General features: G+C 30.3%; 1 protein-coding gene and 1 long non-coding RNA gene across 2 annotated transcripts; one reads left to right on the plus strand and one right to left on the minus strand.

Annotated features, from left to right (window-relative positions):
• Window positions 1–12,552: 12,552 nt before the first annotated feature.
• On the minus strand, window positions 12,553–13,551 carry LOC112698137 (uncharacterized). The gene is made up of 4 exons (XR_003151387.2): window positions 13,534–13,551; window positions 13,372–13,439; window positions 12,874–13,266; window positions 12,553–12,663 (listed from the first exon to the last, which is right to left on the minus strand). It is a non-coding gene; the product is annotated as an uncharacterized lncRNA (long non-coding RNA).
• Window positions 13,552–19,050: 5,499 nt separating this feature from the next.
• LOC112696435 (WAT1-related protein At2g37460) lies at window positions 19,051–22,694 on the plus strand. Its single transcript, XM_025749204.3, has 7 exons — window positions 19,051–19,553; window positions 19,864–19,926; window positions 20,041–20,157; window positions 21,177–21,411; window positions 21,524–21,685; window positions 21,783–21,934; window positions 22,333–22,694. The coding sequence occupies exons 1-7, from the start codon at window positions 19,357–19,359 to the stop codon at window positions 22,505–22,507; spliced, it is 1,101 nt and encodes a 366-aa protein (XP_025604989.1). The 5' UTR covers window positions 19,051–19,356; the 3' UTR covers window positions 22,508–22,694.
• The last annotated feature ends 315 nt before the right edge of the window (window positions 22,695–23,009 follow it).

A 23,009-nucleotide genomic window follows, 5' to 3' on the forward strand; every position in this document is an offset into this window, starting at 1 on the left:
GTAAATACACAGGCTGCAGAATACACCATGTCAAAAACTAAAAACACACCCAATCATGTCTGATATAATACACCTGAACAACAACAACTCAATTAAAATAACAAAAAACCAGTAAAGTGTAGATACACCCACACTTCTAGCTAAAATACACCCAAAGAAGAATTGATCTACACCCGAGCGTCTGCTATAAATTCCAGGTAATTAATCACAACTAATACATTGAATCGACAGATTCATGTTAACGTGTTACTTTCACAGTCAATGTTCAGCAATTTTTCAACTACACAATGCTATACAAATTACTGAAAGAAAATTCATACTAATCCTATGTAAATCAAACCTCAGGAATTTCGTTAGATTCAAATTCATAATCCACTTCGCCTGGATTCAGCTGACAATCTGAGGTTGAATGATCCATTATCTTCAAAACGAGTTCAAACTTTGATTTCAGAAAATAACAAATCAAAATAGAAAACGAAGCTCGAGTTGCAGAGAGAGAAAAAGGTAACGTAAACGAAGAACATACCAGTGAGAAAAGGAGAGGAAAAGAACGATGGAGAAGAAGGAGGGAAGACGCGCAAGAAGAAGAACAACCAAATCTCAAAATATCGAAAACGAAGAAGGAAACAAATATTTTAAATTTGGTAGTTAGATATACGCGGGATGTTATATAGCGCGTGTAATCAACGTACGTGGAGCAGCGCGTATTTTGATTTTATTGTTTAATGAACTTGTAAGGCATACAAGCCCTAATGGCTTGTATGCAGAGCTTTTCCCATTAGGATATATGTTAGTATCATTCTCTCTACTCTTTTCTTTTCGAGAAGCGCTACACATATAAGTCATTTTAGTTTACAAGTCATACAAGTTGGGCAAAACGCAACAAAAAGGACACTCACCCATACCAGCATGTCAACACATGCGCTACTCAATGGTTTCCATAGCACGCTTCGCGTTCCTCCTCCTCCTCCTCCTCCTCCTCCTCCTCCTCCTCCTCCTCCTCCTCCTCCTCCTCCTCCTCCTCCTCCTCCTCCTCCTCCTCCTTTGTGTTTCTCCTCTTTTTTCATCACGTGTTTCTTCTTTATCATCGTTTTTTTACTACTGTTATTATTACTGCATTTTTTCCCTCCTTCTCTTTCTATTATTTTACAATATTATGCATTTTTTGTTTTTGTTTGATTTTTTTCCTCCGAAGAAGAATTATAAGAATATGAAATAAAAAGATGAAGAAGAAGAAGCAGCAGAAAATGAGAAGGAGGAAGAAGAAGAGTTTTGAATTATACAAAACTTATCAGAATAAAAATACACCTAAATATTTTTATGTTACACCCGAATATCTTCGTATTACACTCAAATTTGTTGTAAATACAGAAAAATACTTCCTCTAATGTTGTATTTTATTTTCTTCTTTTTTCCTTTTTTCTTTCTTTCTTTTAATTAAATGAATGTGAGTTCATCATTTTCAAGTAATTTTGCAGCATTATGTGTTTCTTCTTCTTCTTTGTTTGATTTTTTTGTTTTGATTCTTGTTAAGAGAGTAAAACAAGAAGAAACTTGAGAAGGTAAAACAAAAAGAAAAAGATGAAAAAGAAAAAAAAACCAGCAGAAGATGAGAATGAGAAAGAGGAAGAGTTTTGAATTATACAGAATTTATCAGAATAAAAATACACCCAAATATCTTCATGTTACACTCAAATATCTTCGTGTTACACCCAAATTTGCTGCAAATACAGAAAAATATTTCCTCCATGCTACATTTTTTCTTCTGATTTGAACCACACCTTAGCCACTTGATTGGATTCAAAACAAAAATCAATTTTGTTCTGGTTCAATTGACAATCTGAACCTGAATTATTCATTATCTTCAACAACGAGATAACTGATGATGGAGGAGAAAGAGAACAAGAAAGGAGGAGAAGAAATTCCAATGAAAAAAGAAGGAAGAAGAGGACGAGGAGGAAGATGTGGTGTTGATGACGACAATAACGAAGAATCAAAATAACAAACGTGCAGTAATAAGAAGAAGAAGAAGAACGTGCAGTAACAACAAGAAGAAGAAGAACGTGCAATAACAATACAAAGCGTGTGAATATAAATGACTTGTAAAGACTTGTCTAAGAAAAACAATTGTATATGGAGAATAATTCTTTCTGTTTTATTTTTTGTAGTCGTAAGAGACTAAACAAAAAAAATCTCTTACTAAGTCAATTGCACATTTAAATTTAAAAAAGAGTGCCTTGTTTCAAAATCTTTCTTTTTCAAAACATATAAAATTTTTAGAAACTATTTTTATAGGAAAAAAAATGATACAAGAGAAAAGAAAAAAGAGAAAAAAAAAGAGAAGTATATATCACTAATTTAACCATTAAAAAATTAAAAAATAAACTAACAATTTAGATATGGAAGTAAACATACATGTGTTTGTAATATATAATAATGTTTAACGAAGTATTATTTTTTTATTTGTAAATAAATTTATCAGTATTTTAAATTTTTTTAGATAAAAATATATCATAGTTTACTCTAATTAAATTAATAAGACGAATATATTATAAAATCTAAAAGAATCAATGCATGTCGAAGAGCCAATGAGGTTGGCTTACTCTTCACTGTTTGATGGCCATGTCGAAAGATTGTACAAGTGGAATGATTTATTTTAAAAATAAATAAATAAATAAATAAAAAGAATATAGTTCCTTTACAATATTATCGACTTTATGTAAGTTAGATAATAATTAGTTTTTCAACTTTTGTTGTGTACGTAATATTTTTGTTATCCAATTGTAAAGGGACGGATCCCACGATATTTTTAATTTTTGTTTTAAAAAATATAGTTATATATAATATGTTCTCACTTTAAATTTTAAATGATTCTATTATAAATAAAATAAATTCAATTAGCTTAAAATTTAAATTTATTTTTTTATTTTTTTATCATTTTGACTATTATTTAACCTAATCAAATTTAATTATTATATTATTATTCCTTTATTTTCTTAAATTCCTCTTCTTATTTTTATATTTTTAACCTTTTTTTTTTTATTCCTTGTCTAGTAGTCATCTTTTTTTCATCAAAAGTAAATTTTCAATTCTCCAATTTTTTTATATAGCTCTCCATAACTCTGAATATCTTTCGATTTCATTGTTTCTCTTTTTGATATTTTCAATTGTAATTTTTAATTCAAACAATTATAGTTTAGGTATTAATTTAATATTCTATTTTTTTCGTGACTTTATATATTTTATTTTATTCTCGATTTATTCATCCTTATTACTTTTTTTTATCTTTTGTTCTGTTATATGTACCTATGTTGCATATAAAATTTTAAAATGAACTGATTAATTTACTAATTTAGATTATATTTTTTATTTTTAAAAATAATAATAAAAAATATTTTAATTACAATATATAATTAAATAGATGCATAAAATCTTTTATCTAACATGATATCAAAATTAAATTAAAAAATATATAATAAATTTAATTATTTTAAAAAAGAAATAAAAAATATAAATTATATTTCTATTATTTTATATAAATATACTTTTCATATGAAGATTTAATTTTTCTAGTATTTATATATAATTCTAATTTTAAATTATGAATACTAATATATCATTAGTTACTAATATGACAATTAATTTAATTTTTTATTATTAAATGTGTATAAAAAAGTTAATTAGAATAATAAATTATCTATAATTTAATTAAAATATTTTAATTTTAAGTTTTAAAAATAAAAAAATATTTTTTATAAATTATATATAATGAATAGTATTTTAAGAATAAAAGTGTTCATTAACTCTTTTTAATTTTTATATCTCCATATAATTAATAATATTTAACAAAATTTATTTAATATATATTTTAATTTTGCTTTCATTCCTAAAATTTTTTGAATCCGTTACTGACGACTACTATACTTAGTAATTAGTTAGTTACTTATAATTTAAGTTACTGAATTAGTTAAGCTAGTTGTAGTTATTTACACTAGTTAGTTCGTTATTTTACTTACTTTTCACTAATATAACTTATATATAAAGTCACTCACAATAAGATTAATGCAATTATCGTATCATTTTTTTATTTTTGGTTCATTTAACATAGTATTAAGATATTTTTTCTTTCTTGAACCTTCTCTACTCTCTTCATCTTTTTTAATTCGTTATTTTTTTTATTTCTATTTTTTTGTTCTCAACTCACATAATAGAGCTTGATAAAAACGTATTAATTTAACCAATTTTTGGCCGAAGTTGCAGTTTCAATAAACAAATTTTGAGAAGTTAATTTTTCAATTCTGATTTCACACTATTTTTTCATCACGGTCTATGAAAAATTTTATTTCTTCGTCTGCTTGATCAATGGTGAATAATCATTGTACTTTGTCCTTAGCTGACCAACTAGAACTTATTCTTGTCACTCAGCAACTCACTGAAGACAACTATCACTCGTGGAGTTGAGCAATGCAAAAGGCGTTGAATGCTAAGCACAAATTCGGATTCATCACAGGATCCATCCCTCAAGTAGTTCCAGCTACTGAATCAGAGAAATTTAAAAACTAACACTTGAATTTCATTTCAAAAGAGATTGCTACATCTCTTATCTACAAAAATTTTATTGAAGACTTGTGGAATAATATCAAAGAACATTTTTAATATGAAAATAGTCCTCTTGTTTTTTAATTGAAGCACGTATTCATGAACTTTCGTCAGGGATCTATGACAGTCTCGCAGTATTGCACTTGAATCAAAGTAATTTGGAGAGAATTAAATTTCTATAAACAAGTTCAATACAATTGTGGTGATTCTCGTGTGATGTAAGATTTTCTTCGAGTTGAATATATCCATTTCTTCCTAATGGGATTGGACAAGTCTTTCTCTCAAATTCGTGATCAAATCTTGCTCGTGGATCCCTTACCAGCAATCAACAAGGTGTTGTTACTAGTTACACAAGAAGAAAAGCATCGTTCACTAGAAGTGGCTTCCTCACCAAGTCAGGTTGCTTTCTTTGCAAGAAATCAGCGTCAACTTCAGTCTCAAAGAAGAAGTAGAAGGACTGCAAAGAAGGATCGTTGTCCTCTATTGTGGTATTTTTGGGCATTTAGTTGACAAATGCTACAAAATCCATGGTTTACTATCCAACTATGGTAGAGGTAAATGAATAAGCCTTCTATCTACAATGTTGCTACAACACAACTGCCTCAAGAGCAAAATGGAACCTCAACTTAGAATTTGACTCTGGCAAAAGTTCAACAAATCCTAAATCTGTTGAGCAAGCACCATATTCAAAAAATTCTTCTAAGACAAATGTCATAACTCCAACAGGTATTGTCCTTATTATCAATAACTTATTGGATTTTAGATAATGGTACCAGAATCTACATAACATGTGTTCTGTCCTTGTTTACTTTCGTTCATACATCACAAAACTATTTTGTTTCATTACCTGATAGTAGCGGTAGCAAACGAGCCAAAACCTACCGAGTCAGCTCAGGTAACTAGCCAAAAAAGATGGACCGGCTAGAAATTTAAGACTGCTATAATAAAAATGCCCACCTAACCCGCATCACCTAATTCATGAGTTTTGGCAGGTTTTGGGAGGTCCAGGCGAGCTTGCTCAATGGGCTTTTGGCTTTAATATGATAATTGAATTTGAAACATTACTTTTGTGCTTGTATTTAGAATGTTTGTTCATTTTACTTTAAGTTATAATTTGGACTATGTTTGATTGATTAGAGACTTGGACTTGGACAATATTTAATTATATATTTTAGACAATGTTTATTTTTTTGGACAATGTTAGTTTTATTATTTTGTTTTTAAAATCTTGGTTAATGATTATGTTTATTAAATATTTAGAATTATAAAGACTTTAAAGTTTGTGAATTTAAAAATTATAATTTTTTTATATTTGTAGAAATTATAAGTTTATTGAAATTTTTGTGAAATTATATTTTTTTAATATTTAATGGTTAATAATTTAAAAAAAATAAAAAGAGAATTGGCGGGTTTAGCCCTCTAACCCGCCAATCCGCCGTTAGACAGGGCGGGGTATAAATTTGGGATCGCCTCAATAGGTGGGGCAGAGCGAACTAGCCTGCCAAATGGCGGGTTTTTGGCGGGGCGAGGTAGGGCGAGGTGAGCTAACCTGCCTGCCATCCCTACCTGATGGTGACATTTTTCATGCTAATTTCATAAGCACAGTCATACTTAACAAATACATTGTTCTCAATCACGTTTTAATTGTACCTGATTTTCGTGTGAATTTACTTTCAGTATCAACTTTCTTATCTAATACTTTACTCGTTTTTTAATTGGGTCTAATTATTTTACTATTTAGCAACAACTCATTGAAGAGGGTGAATTATAACAAGGACAGTATATTCTAAAAGTAGTATACAAAGTTCTTAAAATTCTGGTTGTTTTTTATGTGATCTTTTTTCAATAAACATGTTAAGATCACAATTATGGCACACTCATTTAGGTCACATTCCTTCAAGAATTTTGCATCAGATTATAGCAATTGTGAAATCTGCCAATTAGCAAAATTTAAAAAACTTTCTTTTGAATCACACAATAATATGTCTTCGCATAAATTTGACTTTGTTCATTGTGATGTTTGGAGCCTTACCATCTCCCAACATATCATAGAGAGAGATTCTTTCTTAAAATTGTTGATAATGCTACTCAATTTTACTAGAATTATTTACTAACTAACAAATTTGATGCCATTGTTTGTTTAAAGAATTTTTATTCTTTAATTGAAATTCAATTTGGCACAATAATAGAAGGAGACCCCGACTTCAATGGAAAGGGGGAATCATCGTTTCACAGCCGCTTCTCTACAACAAACTACCATGGATCTGGGCATTTTTCTTAAGATAAGATCCAACACCTGCAGAAGTCAAGTGATAGGAGAAGCTACTGGTGGGAAATCGCTGCCTTACCGAGGAAGGCCCTATTTCTTCCCTGGGATTACTGTCTCGTGCCTCCGGATTTCTGTCTGTGTCCTTTTTCGCTCATTGCTCGATTGACTCTAACCCAGAATGCTTTTACTGAATTCCATCATGCACTCTCAAACAATTCTTGCGAGAGGGTCGAAGCATTCCTAACATTTGCTCTCACTAACTTTCTCTAACAAAAGGGAGCTTTGCATCAGTTCTCTTGTCCATATTGACCTCAAAAAAATGCTATTGTGAAAATTAAAGGAAGTATCAAAATATTTTAAATGTTACAAGAGTTGTATGCTTTCATTCTAAAGTGCTTATCAGTTTTTGGGGTAAATGTGTGATCACAATAACCTTCCTCATCAATAGAACCCCATGCCCACTTCTGAAATTCAAGACTCCATTTGACTTGGTCTTCAAGAAAACAAGTTATGACAATCTAAATCTGAAAAGCTTTAGTTGTCTAGCTTATGCAGCCACCAAGTCAGCTTCAAGAACCAAGCTCTGTCTCCCTCCATTTTCATTGGCTATCCTATTGGCTATAAAGGATATAAGCTATACAATCTGAAAAGCAAATAAATTTTTATATCTAGAGATATAATTTTTTTCCCAAAACTACTCAGAATATCTTACTAGAAGCACCAGATCTTGAGCCAAACCCCAACAATGCCTCACCACATCCTAAACTAATCACTATTGCTACAACTACTTGATCTCTATCACAGTAGCCACAAAGATCCTCTAAAAACACCTAAGCTCCTGCCTTAACGATTATGTGTGTCACACCACATCTCCTTATTACATCTCCAATCATATCAACAACAATAGACTAAACCTTAATTACCACCACTACGTTGCCCAAGACAATGCCATTCATGAACCTCAATTCTATCATCAAGTTGTTGAATTCCAAGAATAGAGAGAAATAACGCAAGAAGAGCTAAATGAACTTAAAGCTAATCACACTTGGGAATTGATATCATTGCCCAACGATAAACACACCATTGGTTGTAGATGGGTGTACAAAGCCAAAATGATAGATTATGGGACTATATAGCATTACAAAGCATGTTTAGTTGCATAAAGTTACTCACAACAAGCTAGTGTTGACTTTCGCAACACATTCAACCCTGTTGCAAATATTACAACAATGATGAGTCTCTTAACACTTGTTGCAATAAAGAATTGGAGCTTACTTCAGCTAGACATCAATAATGCATTCCTTAATAGGAGCTCAAAGAAGAAGTCTACGTGGATTTACCTCTTGGCCATCTACAAAGGAAACAAGGCTTAGTGTGCAAACTCACAAGATCGCTCTATGGTGATTAAGACAGGTCTCTCGACAATGGTTCACCAAATTTTGTTCTACACTCACTGAGCATGGGTTTAAACTGTCCAAGTAAGATTATTCAATTTTCTCCTTAGGTGAAGGTGAGTCTACTACATTTCCAATATGTCGACAACATCATCATTACTATCCCTATGGATGATGTAGACAATGTCAAGCAGAAACTCCAATCAATTTCTTAGTCTAGAGCTAGAAAGATCGAAGAAAAGAATCTCTCTTTCACAAAGAAAATACACACTATCTATTTGGAGGATACAAAATTACTTAGACTGCAAGACTACCAATACACCTATGGAGACCAAACTTAAGCTCAAAGTTGCAGAGGGTGATCCTATGCCAGATCGTTCAATCTATCGTAGACTCATTGGTCAATTGATGTATTTGACCATCTCTAGACCTGATATCACATTCATAGTAGTCAAACTTGCATAATACATGTCAGATTCTAGATTACCTCATCTAAATGCTACCCATCAATGTACTTAGACAATTAAAAGCTTCAACAAGACAAGCCTTTCTCTTCTTCTCACAATTGAAATTCAATATTTCGTTGTATGTAGACGCAGATTGAGATAGTTGTCTTGACACACATAGATCAACCACTAGCTATTACACATTCCTTGGTGACTCCTTGGTATCATGGAAAAATAAGAAGAAAAATGTGGTATCATGGAGTTCGACTGAGGCAAAGTATAGAGCATTAGCAAATGCCTCATGTGAAATTGTCTCCATCATTGCTCTTTTGAAGTTTATGGACGTTGAAGTCAACTCAGTCATGCTATTTTGTGATAATTTTTCGACCATCAACATGGCCACGAATACAGCAATGCACGAGAAACCCAAATATGTCGAAATTGATTGCCACTTCATACAAAAGACACAACTAGAAAATGAATTAGTACAGATAGATTTACAGACAGAGTTAGTCTTTATTACAGACAGATTTTTGGTTACCGACGAAATTACCGACGGATTTTGTCCCTCTATAAAAGCTTCGTCGGAAATTATTTACCGACGAATTTTTTTCCGTCGAAAAATTACCGACGGATTTTTACCAATTACCAACGGATTTTTCCTCTGTAAATTCTCCATCCATTTCCCGAAGGTGACAAACTTTTCAACGGATTTTTCGCCAATAATTACAGAGGAATTTTCTAACGGATTTTCTGTATGTAATTACAGACAAATTTTCCGACAAATTTTTCATCTATAATTACAGACAGATTTTCTGACAGATTTTCTATTTGTAATTTGAACCTTGGAAAATCATCTGACACTCTGATTACAGACAGAAAATCCGTCTGTAAATTCGTTAGTAAGGTAAAATAGATTTTTTTTATTTTTTCAATTACAAAATAAACTTGTTTTCATACAAAATAAATATAAATTTAATACAAATTTTTATTTAATTTGTATTCAAATATTTAAAATATTTAAAAAAATAAACAAATTCATCGTATTTATCAAGCAAGTCAATACAATTCAAAACATAGACAAAATGTATTGATACATTAACTATAGTCCTCAGTGTATTATTCAACTATACTAAATTTTTCAACTATAATTTATAACATTGTATTATATGAGAAAAATTACATTATGCAAATCTCTACAAGCCAATCAACCTCCTGCACATGCTTTGAGTAATGTCGTGTTGCTTTATATCTCTTAATGCAATTAGAAAAGGGATACACTTCTTGGCTGCAAAATTTCAAAGTACTGCATGTCAGTAAAAGTACACAGCAGAGAAAAATACATAAAAAATGTCAATAATAAAAGTTATTCATTTTGTTATGGCAAAAAAAACTCATTACTCAACATCCTTAATGAAAATTATGTCAATTGAAAGTATAAGAACTAACCATGATCTGTACAATATGAAAATATTTCAATATATAATTTATTAACTCTTCGAAATAAAAGACCAAACAAACAAGTTTTATGGAAAGAAAAGGCCAATGAGCACAATTTCAAATTAACTTTCCAATGTTAAGAGTCTATATAGCAAGGTATAATTCATCTGTCGACAAAAAATACTGAAGACATACCAAGGTATGTAGCATGTCAATTGTCAAGAATATAACAACAGAAAACAAGAGCTACAAATAGAAACATGCGTCTCATATTTGGTTGTAAAGTATGATAGATAAATTTGACATACCAGCAGTTTGAGCTGTAATAGGTTGATATACTTGTCCTATTCTTCCTCCTGCATTGCTAGGAGGGAATGTTTGCATATTTGCCAAGGGGCTGCATCCATTATCAGGGAAACCAAGCTTCAACGCAAGGCATTACAATAGGAGTTTACACTGATGCTACACAATGAAAAAGTTTACAAATAGATCCTGATCAAGTTTCAATAAACAAAAAGAACACGATGATAAGGTATAATTTTTCTTGTTAGTAATGTCAGTTAGAATCAAATACAAAAGTCACCAAGGGCGAATTCAATCCTACAGCTCAAATTTGTGTTTGCTAAGTCTCTGTAAAGAAATTGGCTTACAACAAACATGTAAAATAAGGAGCAGATTTGGCGGTCTTTCTCGCTCTTCTCCTCCAACTGCACTCGCCTATGGCCGAATTGGGAGTGCAGTAACCACTGTCACAGATTAGTAAACTTCTATGGATTCTAAAAGTGTTGGAGAAGCGAGAACTTCCGAAGGCGATAGATCTATCCATTAAGATGGTTTTTTCTTTCTTCCAGTTTGAGAGATGCGCCTTAACAGTTGAGTTTCCCTTTTTATCCCTCTGTAAGACAAAAATCAAAACCTTATCACAAGTAGATAAAGTAGATATAGAGATAGTAAATTAGCAGCAGCATCAAAAGCAAAATGGAAGCAACGATGTAGAATGCATTTGTCTTCTTCTGCATATATCAAGAAACCAGTTAAATGAATTCAAACGAATTACATTAAATAAATTCATTTCCACCACATAGTTGGACAAGGCATTAAGGAGTCTTTAAAAATTCACTCTCATTATTATGCAATTTGTCAAGTTAAATTCTTCAGGATTTCTGAATCTTTTAAGATTTTTCAGAATGATCCTCTTAAGGTAAATTAAAGAAAGGGATAGAAATCATTTATATATTTTAATTAAATTACCCGGTGGCCTTTGGAGAAAGGTTGCCTGCTTCCAGTGCAGCTGTGTGCATCACAGAATTGGTGCAAGAAGAATTCTCAAATTGTCAATGTAAGAAAGTAGTAGCTACCAATAATGTGCAACATTTTACAGAAAAGAAACTAATATCATACCATGGAGTCGGCATGCTGTAGGACCGTCATTAACAGGTAGAAAATAATTAGAGATAGATATAAATTGTTTATACCATCAATTTAGCCCTTGAATACTTAATAACATAGACAATTTAACCTCCGAATAACTAAATAAGTCTATTGTGTTCAAATGATTTACTCAGTTTGTTGATAAATTTCCCAAACCCATATAGCAACTGATGTTGGACTTGTTTAGTCCTTCAAGGGCTAAATTGTCAACTTTTCAATCTTTTGAGATAAATTGGTGGCTTGAAACAAATCTGGTTAAAACAAATGAATAGACAGACTGATGCACACCTCGCACAGATGTTTATTTCTTGCAGCGACAACAGGATTACATTTTGATTTTTTCAACCCAAAATTGATTTCAATGTCATAGTGCAATGCGCCACATAGATCTGCTAAACACTGGCTCTGATTCTGGATCAAGCACAATGATCTTTCAGTTAGTGATGCTACTACATGTCTACATGTAATGTTGAGCAAAGTAAGCCATAAGTCTTTTTTGTTTCTTTCAACAGAATTTCTAGTTTTAAAATTTAGACAGGCTAATACCCAATATCTTAATATCAAAATGATAAAAGAATATTATTGACAGGAAACTATTTATGCTTAGGAAAGTTAAACAATCAAAGCATCCAATAGAAATAACCCCAAATAAGGGATCTTTTTTTTTTCTCATCCTTAAGAGGATCAACTAGTCACTATCAGTCAACAGCAGGTTTCTCTATAGTAACCATTGAAATAAGAAAGTATAGAGAAGCTTAGCTTAAATAAAACTAGAATGACCCGATGACAAAGCTTAGATCTAACAGTGGTAACCTTTTAAAAAGAGAAATTGTATTGAAGAAAGTATTTCTACTGTGAATAACAAAAGGCGGAAGAGAATGTAACACAAAAAATTACTTAAAGACCGAGAAATGTGAAAAATTGAATAGGTTCATTCTCTTTGTAGTTCTCTTGAAGCCGAGAAATGTAACCGAGAAATGATAATTCCACCATTTTCAGCCTCTTTGTAGTTCTCTTGAAGCCGCTTCCTTGCCGAAGCAAGCCTCTCCGCGTCAAAATCTCTATCTCTTTGTTCTCTCTGTCTCTGCAATTAATATTCAAAGCAACAATGTGTGAGGAAGAGATTAATAATAACACCCCATGTCTATGATGCATTTTCCCCTACGCCCCACATTCATTGCTTTTCTTCGTTTTTTTATTATTTTATTTTCATACTTCGTGATGTTAGCAACAACATTTGGAGGGTTAAGACACTTTCAAAACGGTTATAAAAACATAATAATCACAACCGTACATTTTGGAAGGCGATGGAAGGAGTAGGGACTGAAGGTGGCGGCGTTGATTTTGGCAGAGCTTCTTTGCGGGGAATCACTTTTGGTTTTGGTTCTGCCTCTGAGGTGTTACAGTCAAACCCATAACTTCCATCTGTGTCAGCATACAGAAGCAGAAAAGCATTATTGTTCGCCAAAATTCAAAACAACAGAGACACACACAAAAAGAAGATTTGAATAAGATGCGCAAGTACTCACTATGTGGATTTGGTGAGTATGCAAAATATAATATTAATAACGCCAAACAGGCCTCAAACTTTACCATGATATAAAAAATAAAAATTCAAAAAAGGGTCCAAGAAAGACCTAATGATTCCTGTTTTGGGTGGTTTTCTGTGGTGGAGAGTCCCCATCAGCTGCAAATGTAAATGCAATGCCAACAATATCATCAAACACTTGGATTTCTAATTTCTTAACTAAGAAAAATGTCCCAAAACATTTGAGTTGAGGTTTGGTTTTACCCATGAGAGAAGCTGTTCCACCCGGTTGATTCAACCTTACCCACTCATCCACAATTTCCTTCCACTTCCTGCAAATAAAACAGCTCAATCAAGTACACTGAAATTATGGTAAGATTAATTCAATTTTGAAAATAAAAAGAAAAGTAGTGTTTAATCAAAAACCTCACAAGTAGCTTCACCTGTTTATTAAGCTCCCTAGCTCTGGCCTCCACTTCTTGGCGTTTTTCCTCACAACTCTTAACTGTCAATATAATCAAGCAGATATGTTAAATATCACATAATTTGAGTTTAAAATCAACTTTGTTAGGCCAGAAGAGCGCCACCTTTTCTAATATAACTGAAAATTTTCCTTCTGCTTGTAGTCTAACTTTCACAAGATCAGTTGGATTTGTAACTGCAATTGCCATAGCACCTGTTGATAACACAAAGTAAAAAATATTTGCATTACGTATCCAAATAGAATAACATTTATTCTTCATAGTAAAAAGATAAGAATCCACAGATTAGAAAACAAAAATACTTTAATACTCTCTCCAGTTACATTGATTTATTAATGTACTAAAAGAGGTAGAACACAACACAGAATGATAACGGTTCATTTATTGGCTAAGTACACAGAATAATAACCCTTTTCAAGTACACAGAATGACTCAGCCATGCATTTTATACTTAATTGATTCAGATTATCCTCCTGCTTCTTTGCTGGTAAAATTTATCAAAACCTTCAGAAATTTTAAGTGAAAGATAGCGAAAGCTTTAATCTTAGCAAGTAACCTCAAACAAGAAAAGCTTATACCTTCCTTTCTTGTCAATTTTTGTTCAGTCAACTGTCAAACAAGAACACATTCAAATAATTAGAATAAAGCAACAAAATTTGGTTTAATAAGGAGAAATAAGCTACTAGACATGTCCTGAATATTAACTCACCTCCAAATTAACATATGAGGAATTTCTTCCTATTGATTTAAGAAATTTGTCAAGACCACTTGCATTTAGAGCTGCAATTTAAAGAATCAGACTTTATATATCAGTGTAACTGCAGCAATGCATAATGGATCCAACAAAGGACCTATTAACTTCTGTCTTATGTCAACTAAACTCAATATGCTAAATTTTCACAGCTAATCCAACAAATTGTGTCAGATGAAATACTTTTCAACTCAGAGCAATAGAACTATGGCAGCCTCATTGATTTTTTAGAATTGCGATTGCAACTAATGATTAATTACATCATATTGTTAAAACACCTTTACTCTCTGCAAGAGTTGCTATACTTAACAATAAATAGTTAGAAATATCTCAAGACATATGAAGTAAAAATATATGTTAATAAAATAATAGAAATATAGAATCCTATAAAGCTTATCCTAAATTTGGTTAGGGCACCCCAAAAGACAAATGTCTTGTTGCAATCATGATACCTATGATTTCCTCTCAACCTGCCATGCCGAATCTCTCCTATATGAACCGAAGCACAAGTGAAAGCTCCACCTGCAAAGAACCAACCACCATTTTCCTTTCAAATTTCAATGGCCACAAAACATAGAATCACATCGTACATCTAAGTCTCTGTTAAAACACTCAAATACATAAACAAATCCACTAAATATTAGAAAACAGATCCATAACAAGAATTCAAAATCCTCATTAAAAAAAACAAAGCTAAAATGCAAACTATTCTCGAAATGAACGAGACACTAAATTACTCCACCCAAAAATTCTCAACTTCAATTTGACTCTGCTCCATCGCATAATCACATTATAAACATGCTAATCATGATACAATTTGACATACCGATCTCTAACTAAAAGGCAATGATGAGAAACACTGAAGTTAGAGGGGAAAAGAAAAACCTAAAATGCCAGAAGCTCGAGCTAGCGAGATAGGGTCGAGGAGCCAACCGCGGGTGTCTTTAGTGACGGGGGAGGGGATGGAGGAGCTGAACCTAACAAGGTTGGCCATTCTATCAGCTTCGCGGGTTAATTCTGTTAGCGGCGGAGAGAAGAAGGAGCCCGTTGACGGAGAAGGGAAAGCTAGGTTTAGCTAAGGGAGTTCTTCGATTTGAAGTTAAGCTAGATTTCTTTGATTTGTGTGTTGTGAGTGGAGTTCAAGCAGTTTAACTAAAAGTTATCGACGGAAAATTTTAAATTACAGACGGATTTTTCGTCTGTAATAATTTAATAAAACTAGTATTTTTGTCTATTTAGTTACAGACGGATTTTTCGTCTGTAATCATTTTCCACGAAAAAAATTAATTTTTTTGACAGAATTATCGACGGATTTTTTTTCGTCTGTAATTTATGCTAATTCATTTTTTTGTTTTTTGACAAAAAATTCCTCTAAAATTTTGTCTATATTTCCGTGAGATAAAATTCGTCGAAAATATCCGTCTGTAATAACTAATTTTCTAATAGTGAGAAGGTCGAAGTGAGAATTATAAAATTAGTGCACGTTTCAAGCAAGCATCATATAGCAAACATTCTAACAAAAGCTCTTTGAACTCTTCAGTTTCAATTTCTCATGATCAAATTAGAAACATATCATTTGAATGCTCTAATTTAAAGGAGGATGTTAGCCACCACTATATTTTGTGATTAATTAGTTACTTGTCATTTAAGTTACTAAATTAATTAAATTAGATGTTAGTTAGTTACACTAGTTTGTTAGTTATTTTACTCACTTTTCACTAACGTAATTTGTATATAAAACCACTCACAGTGAGATTAATGAAATTAACAAATCATTTTTTATTTTTGTTTTATTTAATATGATATCAGAATTTTTTTTGAATTTTTTATTCTCTTTATTTTTTTCAACTCGTCTTTTTTTTAATCTTTATTTTTTTTCCTTCTCTCAACTCATATAATGGAGCTTGATGAGAACACGTTAACTTTATTATTTTTGACTGAAGTTACATTTCTAATTAACAATTTTTAAAGAGATGATTTTTTAAAATAAAAAATAAAAAAATGCCGCAAATGGAAGGTGGAATATCCAATATATATGGCATGGTAGTGGCTGCTCACATTAAATTTTAAAGCACAAAGAAACAAGTGCTTGACAAGGCTTAAAGACACCGACTATAAAAGTGGACCTGAGTAGTGCTTACCATAATTTTGAGCCTTTGACCTGAGATCATTACCTTTGAAAAACATTATTGTGTCATGACAAAGAAAAAAAGAAAAAAAAATCATTGTGCAAAGCAAAATTGAATAAGAGTCATTTAAATAAAGTTTAATTATTCTGTTAATTTTTATAGTTTTGCGAAATTTTTAATTAGATTTCTATTTTTTTTTAATTGAGTTTTTATGCTAAATTATTTTTAATTGGGTCCCTACATTTTTTTTCCTTTTATTTAGGTTCCTATACTAATTTTTTTTTTAGTTGGGTCTCTATAAAATTAAGCCAATTACTATTAAGAGAGATTTAATTAAAAAAATAATATAGGGACCTAATTAAAAAGAAAAAAAATATAAGAACCTAATTGAAAAATTCACGAAACTATAAGTACTAACAGAGTAATTAAGACTTTAAATAAAGACGTCTAAAACATCTTTTTTAAAAGATATTTTTTAGCAATTAAAATTTAATACATATAATCGATTAAATTGTGTTATTTTTGTTAAAATTAGGCCAGACAAATTAATTTGAATGAAAAAATAATGAATCAAATTTTAAACTATTTTAAATTAATATTATTTTTTATAAAAAATAACTACAATACATTTATTATAGAAAATAACTAAAATATTCCTATTATATATATTAATTTTAAAAATTCTAAATTCCAATCCTTTATGTTTCTATTTTCATATGGTTAGAATCTTCATAAAATTAGAATTTAGAATTTCCAAAACTATATATATATAAATAAGAGTATTTGAGTAATTTTTTTATAATAAAAGTATTATAGTTATTTTTTTATAAAAAATAATATTAATTTAGACCGATTCAATATTTAATTTATTATTTTTTTATCAAATTATTTTATCTAACCTAATTTTAATAAAAATAATATGATTTAATTGATTATATATGTTTAATTTTAATTATTAAAAAATACATTTTAAAAAATATTTTAGAAGTCTTTAATTATTCGAGTAATTCCCCCACTAAATAACACAGGATATGATTACTACTATGCTTGTGCTAATCATCATCCTTCATACGTCGCCCTCAAATGATTGACTAATTAGTATTCATTCAATAATGCACCTGAATAATTCATAACCTTTTTATCCGGATCTTTGGGATATATTTTATCATCCTCCATTTACTCCTAAAATAAATCAATAAAATATTATTTATCTTTGAGATTCGCCAAGATAACACTGCTACTCCACCCTCGTTTTTATCTTACTACTATTGCATTCCACTTCGTCTATGGAGCATACTTTTTTAACCCAACCATAGTTACGTTAATAATGAGCTACAACAAGATAGTTCACTACATTTAAACAACACACTTTAGTACACTTACTTTCAAATTTTAACCCGTAAATATTATTAAATTAACGACCAAAACTTAGACCAAAGAAATACTTTTAAATTAAAAAACATAATTATATAAATGCGAAATAAGTTCATTCTAATCATTACTAAATAATTTCATCTATAATGATGCTTATGTACAAATATTTTTTATAACAAAATTTAACTAAATTGATACAAGTTTAACAAAAAAATTAATTTATACGTACATCAAGTTTTTATTTTTTTGTGTTTTTTTAGCACAAAAATTTTTTTTAGAAAGTACAAAAACTTATTGATATACTACAAAAATTTTAAATAACACATAAACTTATTGATATAATAAAAATTTTTGTATATAATATATAAAGTTTTGTTTCGAATGTATTTTGTTAGATAAATCAATATTTTAAACATATAATTCTTTAAAATTTTTTGTACTGTACACTAAAATTTTTCTACTGTGCGTATTTTGTTGATTGAGTATAATAATAATGATAATAAAAAAAGATAAAGAATAAAAAGATGGTAGAAAAAAAATTAAATAAGAGAACAAAAAATGCAAAAAAAAGGCCGCATAAAAAAAAAAGAAGAAAACGACGACTATAATATTAAAAAAGTGCACGTATAATAAGTATAATTTAGTTGGTCTTAATTTAAAAATCATTTAGCCACCTAATTTTATTGTTTCATTTATATTTTTTCTCTTTTCTTTTAAAATTAGCTACCATTTATCTCCACTCACTTACATTAGTAGATCATATAATATTGTGTCAACCATATAATAATTGAACAGTCCAATAATAGGTCAAATCCTGAATTAAGGCAGGTTGGTGTATAAATTTAAGTATGTTAGTTTGACTCATGACTTAAAATTACTTCTCCTACAAAATTAATCTAATAAAAAAAGTTACATATAAATAACTATATTTCTATCAGTGAGACAAATAAGTGAAGAGTCGAGTTAACCATGGTCATGATTAAGAATCAATTGGTTCATACAGTAAGATAAATCGTGTGGTCTGTGTTGACAACAAAGTCGATATATCAAAATTATTCATCTTTAATTTACATCCTATAATCAGATGCAAAGACAAATTTGTCCATAATGAAACCTCAAAGTTGAAGTAAAAATTAAATTAAAACAAATAACAAGATTCAAAACAAAAGACGATATATGATATGATATATAAAAGCTACTCCACGATGAGTAACACTCAACTATATACAAAAAAGATGGTAATAATTAAAAAGTAGACACTGACTTTTTAAAGAAATCAGAGGATATGGCCATATGGGTACGTTGATAACCGTGACTCTATCTCCAAACTCCAATTAGTTGCGTGAAATAATGTGGATCCTAATATCTACGTATAGTTATGCTTATACATACACTAACATAGTATATATACGACAGCCAACTATATAAGAAGCATGAACCTTCATTGGTGAAGTGGTGTGTCATCTATTGTTTCTTGTGGCCCAAGTAATTTATCAATAGGTGGTATTGGAAGATGGATGGTCATACACAAAAATGGTTGGAAAAAGCGAAGCCATTCATAGGTGTGATTTTCTTGCAGTTTGGATTTGCCGGCATGGATGTTCTATCCAAGGCTGCACTCAACAAGGGAATGAGCAATTATGTTCTTGTTGTTTATCGCCATGTTGTTGCCTTCATTGTCATAACCCCTTTCGCATTAGTCATTGACAAGTATGTATTCTCTATTCTTTGTCGATTGAAAATGCTTAAACCACTCTTTCTTATTCTTATTTGTATATTCATCATTTCTACGATGAGTATAGAAATAAGTTTATCAAAAGCTCGTTACTCCAATGAAAATATTTATATGTGAAGATAAAATTTTAAATTGTTAAATAATTTGATATGTTTTACTAAACATATTTAATTGAATCATCTAACGATCTACATAAAGATGTTTTTATAGAAATAGCCATTTTATTAGTAGAACGAGTCGTGATCGTATAACTTGAATTAATTTGGTATGTTGATGTTTTACCAGGAAAGTGAGGCCAAAGATGACATTTTCAATCTTTATGAAGATGGTGGCATTAAGCATACTAGAGTAATTTTCTGCATGGCTATCTATGATTTCTCTCATGCAAATTGAAACACTCACTTAATTAACTCTTGATATTTATTAATAATTACTATATTTTTATTAAATTATTATTGGCAGGCCAGTTATTGATCAGAATTTATACTTTTTGGGAATGAAATACACAACGGCAACCTTTGCCGCTGCCATGACCAATATGCTTCCTGCCATTACCTTTGTCTTGGCCTGCATTCTTAGGTAATTAATTAATGATTATTATTTCACTTCCTTTGGTGATGCAATGTTTCTTTGAAATTTGGTAAACACTTAACTACTTGTATTGGATTTGGATATATCAATCCAGAAGAGTGAGGGGTATGGTGGTCCTTAAATTGGTCTCTATATGCAGCATCCGTTAACAAATATATTACTATAATCATAAGAATAAAATTCAATAATTAAAATAATAAAATTATGTAGCTTAATATCAAATTGGAGTAACTAATTATATAAATTTTATGTGCAATAATTATTTTGGAATGTATAAATAATTAAAATAAAAATATTATACAAATTGAGAGAAAATTATGTATGTCATAGTCAAGGTTATTATAATTTTTTTTTTAAAAAAAGCATAAATATATTTTTTATAACTAGTGTCTTGGTATCGAATATTGTACTACTTTTCAAAACAATTTAGAAAAAAAAAGAACTTTAATACCATTTCATGAACTATTTTTTTTTCTAAACAAATAAGTGTTAGGTAAAAAAGCATACAAATAAACATATTTATATTGTATTAGATGCTATTTAATTTTGTATAGAGTGACATTTTTTCCAGTAAAATGGCAGTAGTTTGTTAGAATTTATTTGTTGTCAACAAATTTTAATTCATTTATTGATAGATAATTATAACTATTTTATATATATACTGAAAATTAACTAACAAAGTAATTATTTATATAAAATATATATTAAAAATATATAAAATAATATATATTTATACAAATTTATAATAATTAATTTAGTGATTAAATTTTAGCATATATCTAATATTTTTGTATTATTTTTTGACTGAATCAATATGAATCCGTAGACCAAGCCCTCAGAAATTTTTAAAAGAAAGTTCTTTGGTGCCTATAATTTTTGAACTAAATTGTCTAAAAATAGAAATTGAAGATAATAAGACTCACTCTTTTATTTTTAAATTCTATGTCTAAAATTTAGGCAAAATAGAAAGCATCTTTTTTAAAAGCAAATATGTGTACACTGTACAGGCTTGAGAAGGTGAAAATAAGAAGTGTACGGAGTCAAGCAAAGGTGGTTGGGACTCTAGCAACTGTTGCAGGTGCCATGGTTATGACACTGCTTAAAGGCCCAGAGCTCTTCGGGGCCCATGGAAGCAATACCCATACCCAGCATAATAATGGGGTAAACCTTCATGATGTCATTAAGGGTTCCATCATGATCACTGTTGGCTGCTTTAGTTGGGCTTGTTTCATGGTTCTTCAAGTGAGTCTTTCATTTCTTTATTTACAATATAAAAGAATTTTAAACCATTAATTAAGACTTTATAGTTACAGAATAATCCTTGGTCTAACGTTATGATGTATGTGGTGTGTAGTCTGTTACACTAGAAGCGTACCCTGCTGAGCTGTCACTTACATCATGGATATGCCTATTGGGAACAATTGAAGGTGGCTTAGTGGGCCTCATTATGGAAAGGGCTAATCCTTCTGTATGGACTCTACATTGGGATACAAAACTACTTGCTGCTGCCTACAGTGTGAGAGCTAATTCGTTAATTTAACAATTTTCATACCACATATAAATAAATAATCAGCTTAGTTTTTGCAACACATATGCTCTTGGTTATTTTGCAGGGCATATTTTGCTCTGGACTAGCCTATTACATTCAAGGAGTAGTCATGAAAACTAGAGGTCCAGTCTTTGTAACAGCATTTAGTCCTCTCTGTATGGTCATTGTTGCTATCATGGGCTCCATTTTTCTCGCTGAGCAAATGTTCCTTGGAAGGTAAAATAATTCTATACCAGATTGGGAATCAAGAACGAGTCAAGCAATCGGTTCAATTTAGGATAAAAATTAATCAGTAATAAATCAGTCAAAAAATCGAAAAAACCAATTAAAAAATCGGTTAACTGATTGAATCAGTTTGGTTTTTATAGCAGTTAATCGATTTAAAATAATAAAATACAAAATTTATTTTTTCAAAAAAAATATTTTATATATAAATATATAATATTTTTATATCCGATTCAATTTCGATTGAATTTCTGTTAAATTTTTAAATCTTTGAACTTCTAATTTTACCAGTTTGATCACTGATTCGATTTTAAAATTTTGGGAATTATACATTATCATGTTATTAACATTATATTGAACTAAAAGAAAGAATATGAAAAATTTTACAGGGTGGTTGGTGCCATTGTGATTATTTTGGGGCTGTACATGGTGGTTTGGGGCAAAAGCAAAGACTATGACTCACCAAATCCAAGTATTGAAGATAACAGTAATGCCAAAAATCAGTATCTTACTCAAGAAGGCATGAATGGTAAGGAAAACATAGCTAGAGATGAACAAGTATGAGACAAGATTCCAACTCTAACCACAACAACTTTATATAGTCTCATAGTTGTTTGGTCCTTCACACTATGATGTATGAGTAGTTGAGGTTTAATTTTTACTGTAATAGTAAGGCTTCTTCATAAGCCAAGCGAAGTACCTACAACATGAACATGGTGCAACTTTCAATACAACATTATATTGATGCTGAGACTCCGTATTTTCTAGTATTAATTAATTCCACAATAGTAGAAAATTCGGTGTTCCCTTTATTATGAGCATTGCTTCTCTTTATATATTGGAAAACATGTGAGAAGGAAGAAACTGTGACTAGTCATAGGATTTTGAATTAACATGAAAAATGAACAAGTCAAACAAAGTTAATTAAACATGTCCTTCAACTCCCATGCATTAATGAACAACCATCAGCCTTTCTTTAATCTTGAGCAATAGATATCAAATATTTGTGTAAAAAGACATGATATATAATTTTTCTTGTTTCACCATATATAAATATAATTAAAAC

Source organism: Arachis hypogaea, chromosome 6 (genome assembly GCF_003086295.3).
Source record: "Arachis hypogaea cultivar Tifrunner chromosome 6, arahy.Tifrunner.gnm2.J5K5, whole genome shotgun sequence".
Lineage (NCBI taxonomy): Eukaryota > Viridiplantae > Streptophyta > Magnoliopsida > Fabales > Fabaceae > Arachis > Arachis hypogaea.

Excerpts from the sequence above, each read along its gene's own strand:
- LOC112696435 (XM_025749204.3), top strand. The coding sequence starts at position 19,357 with ATGGATGGTCATACACAAAAATGGTTGGAAAAAGCGAAGCCATTCATA. Across the intron at positions 21,412-21,523 it reads CTTGTTTCATGGTTCTTCAA|TCTGTTACACTAGAAGCGTA; the intron begins GTGAGTCTTTCA and ends TGTGGTGTGTAG. Across the intron at positions 21,686-21,782 it reads TACTTGCTGCTGCCTACAGT|GGCATATTTTGCTCTGGACT; the intron begins GTGAGAGCTAAT and ends GTTATTTTGCAG.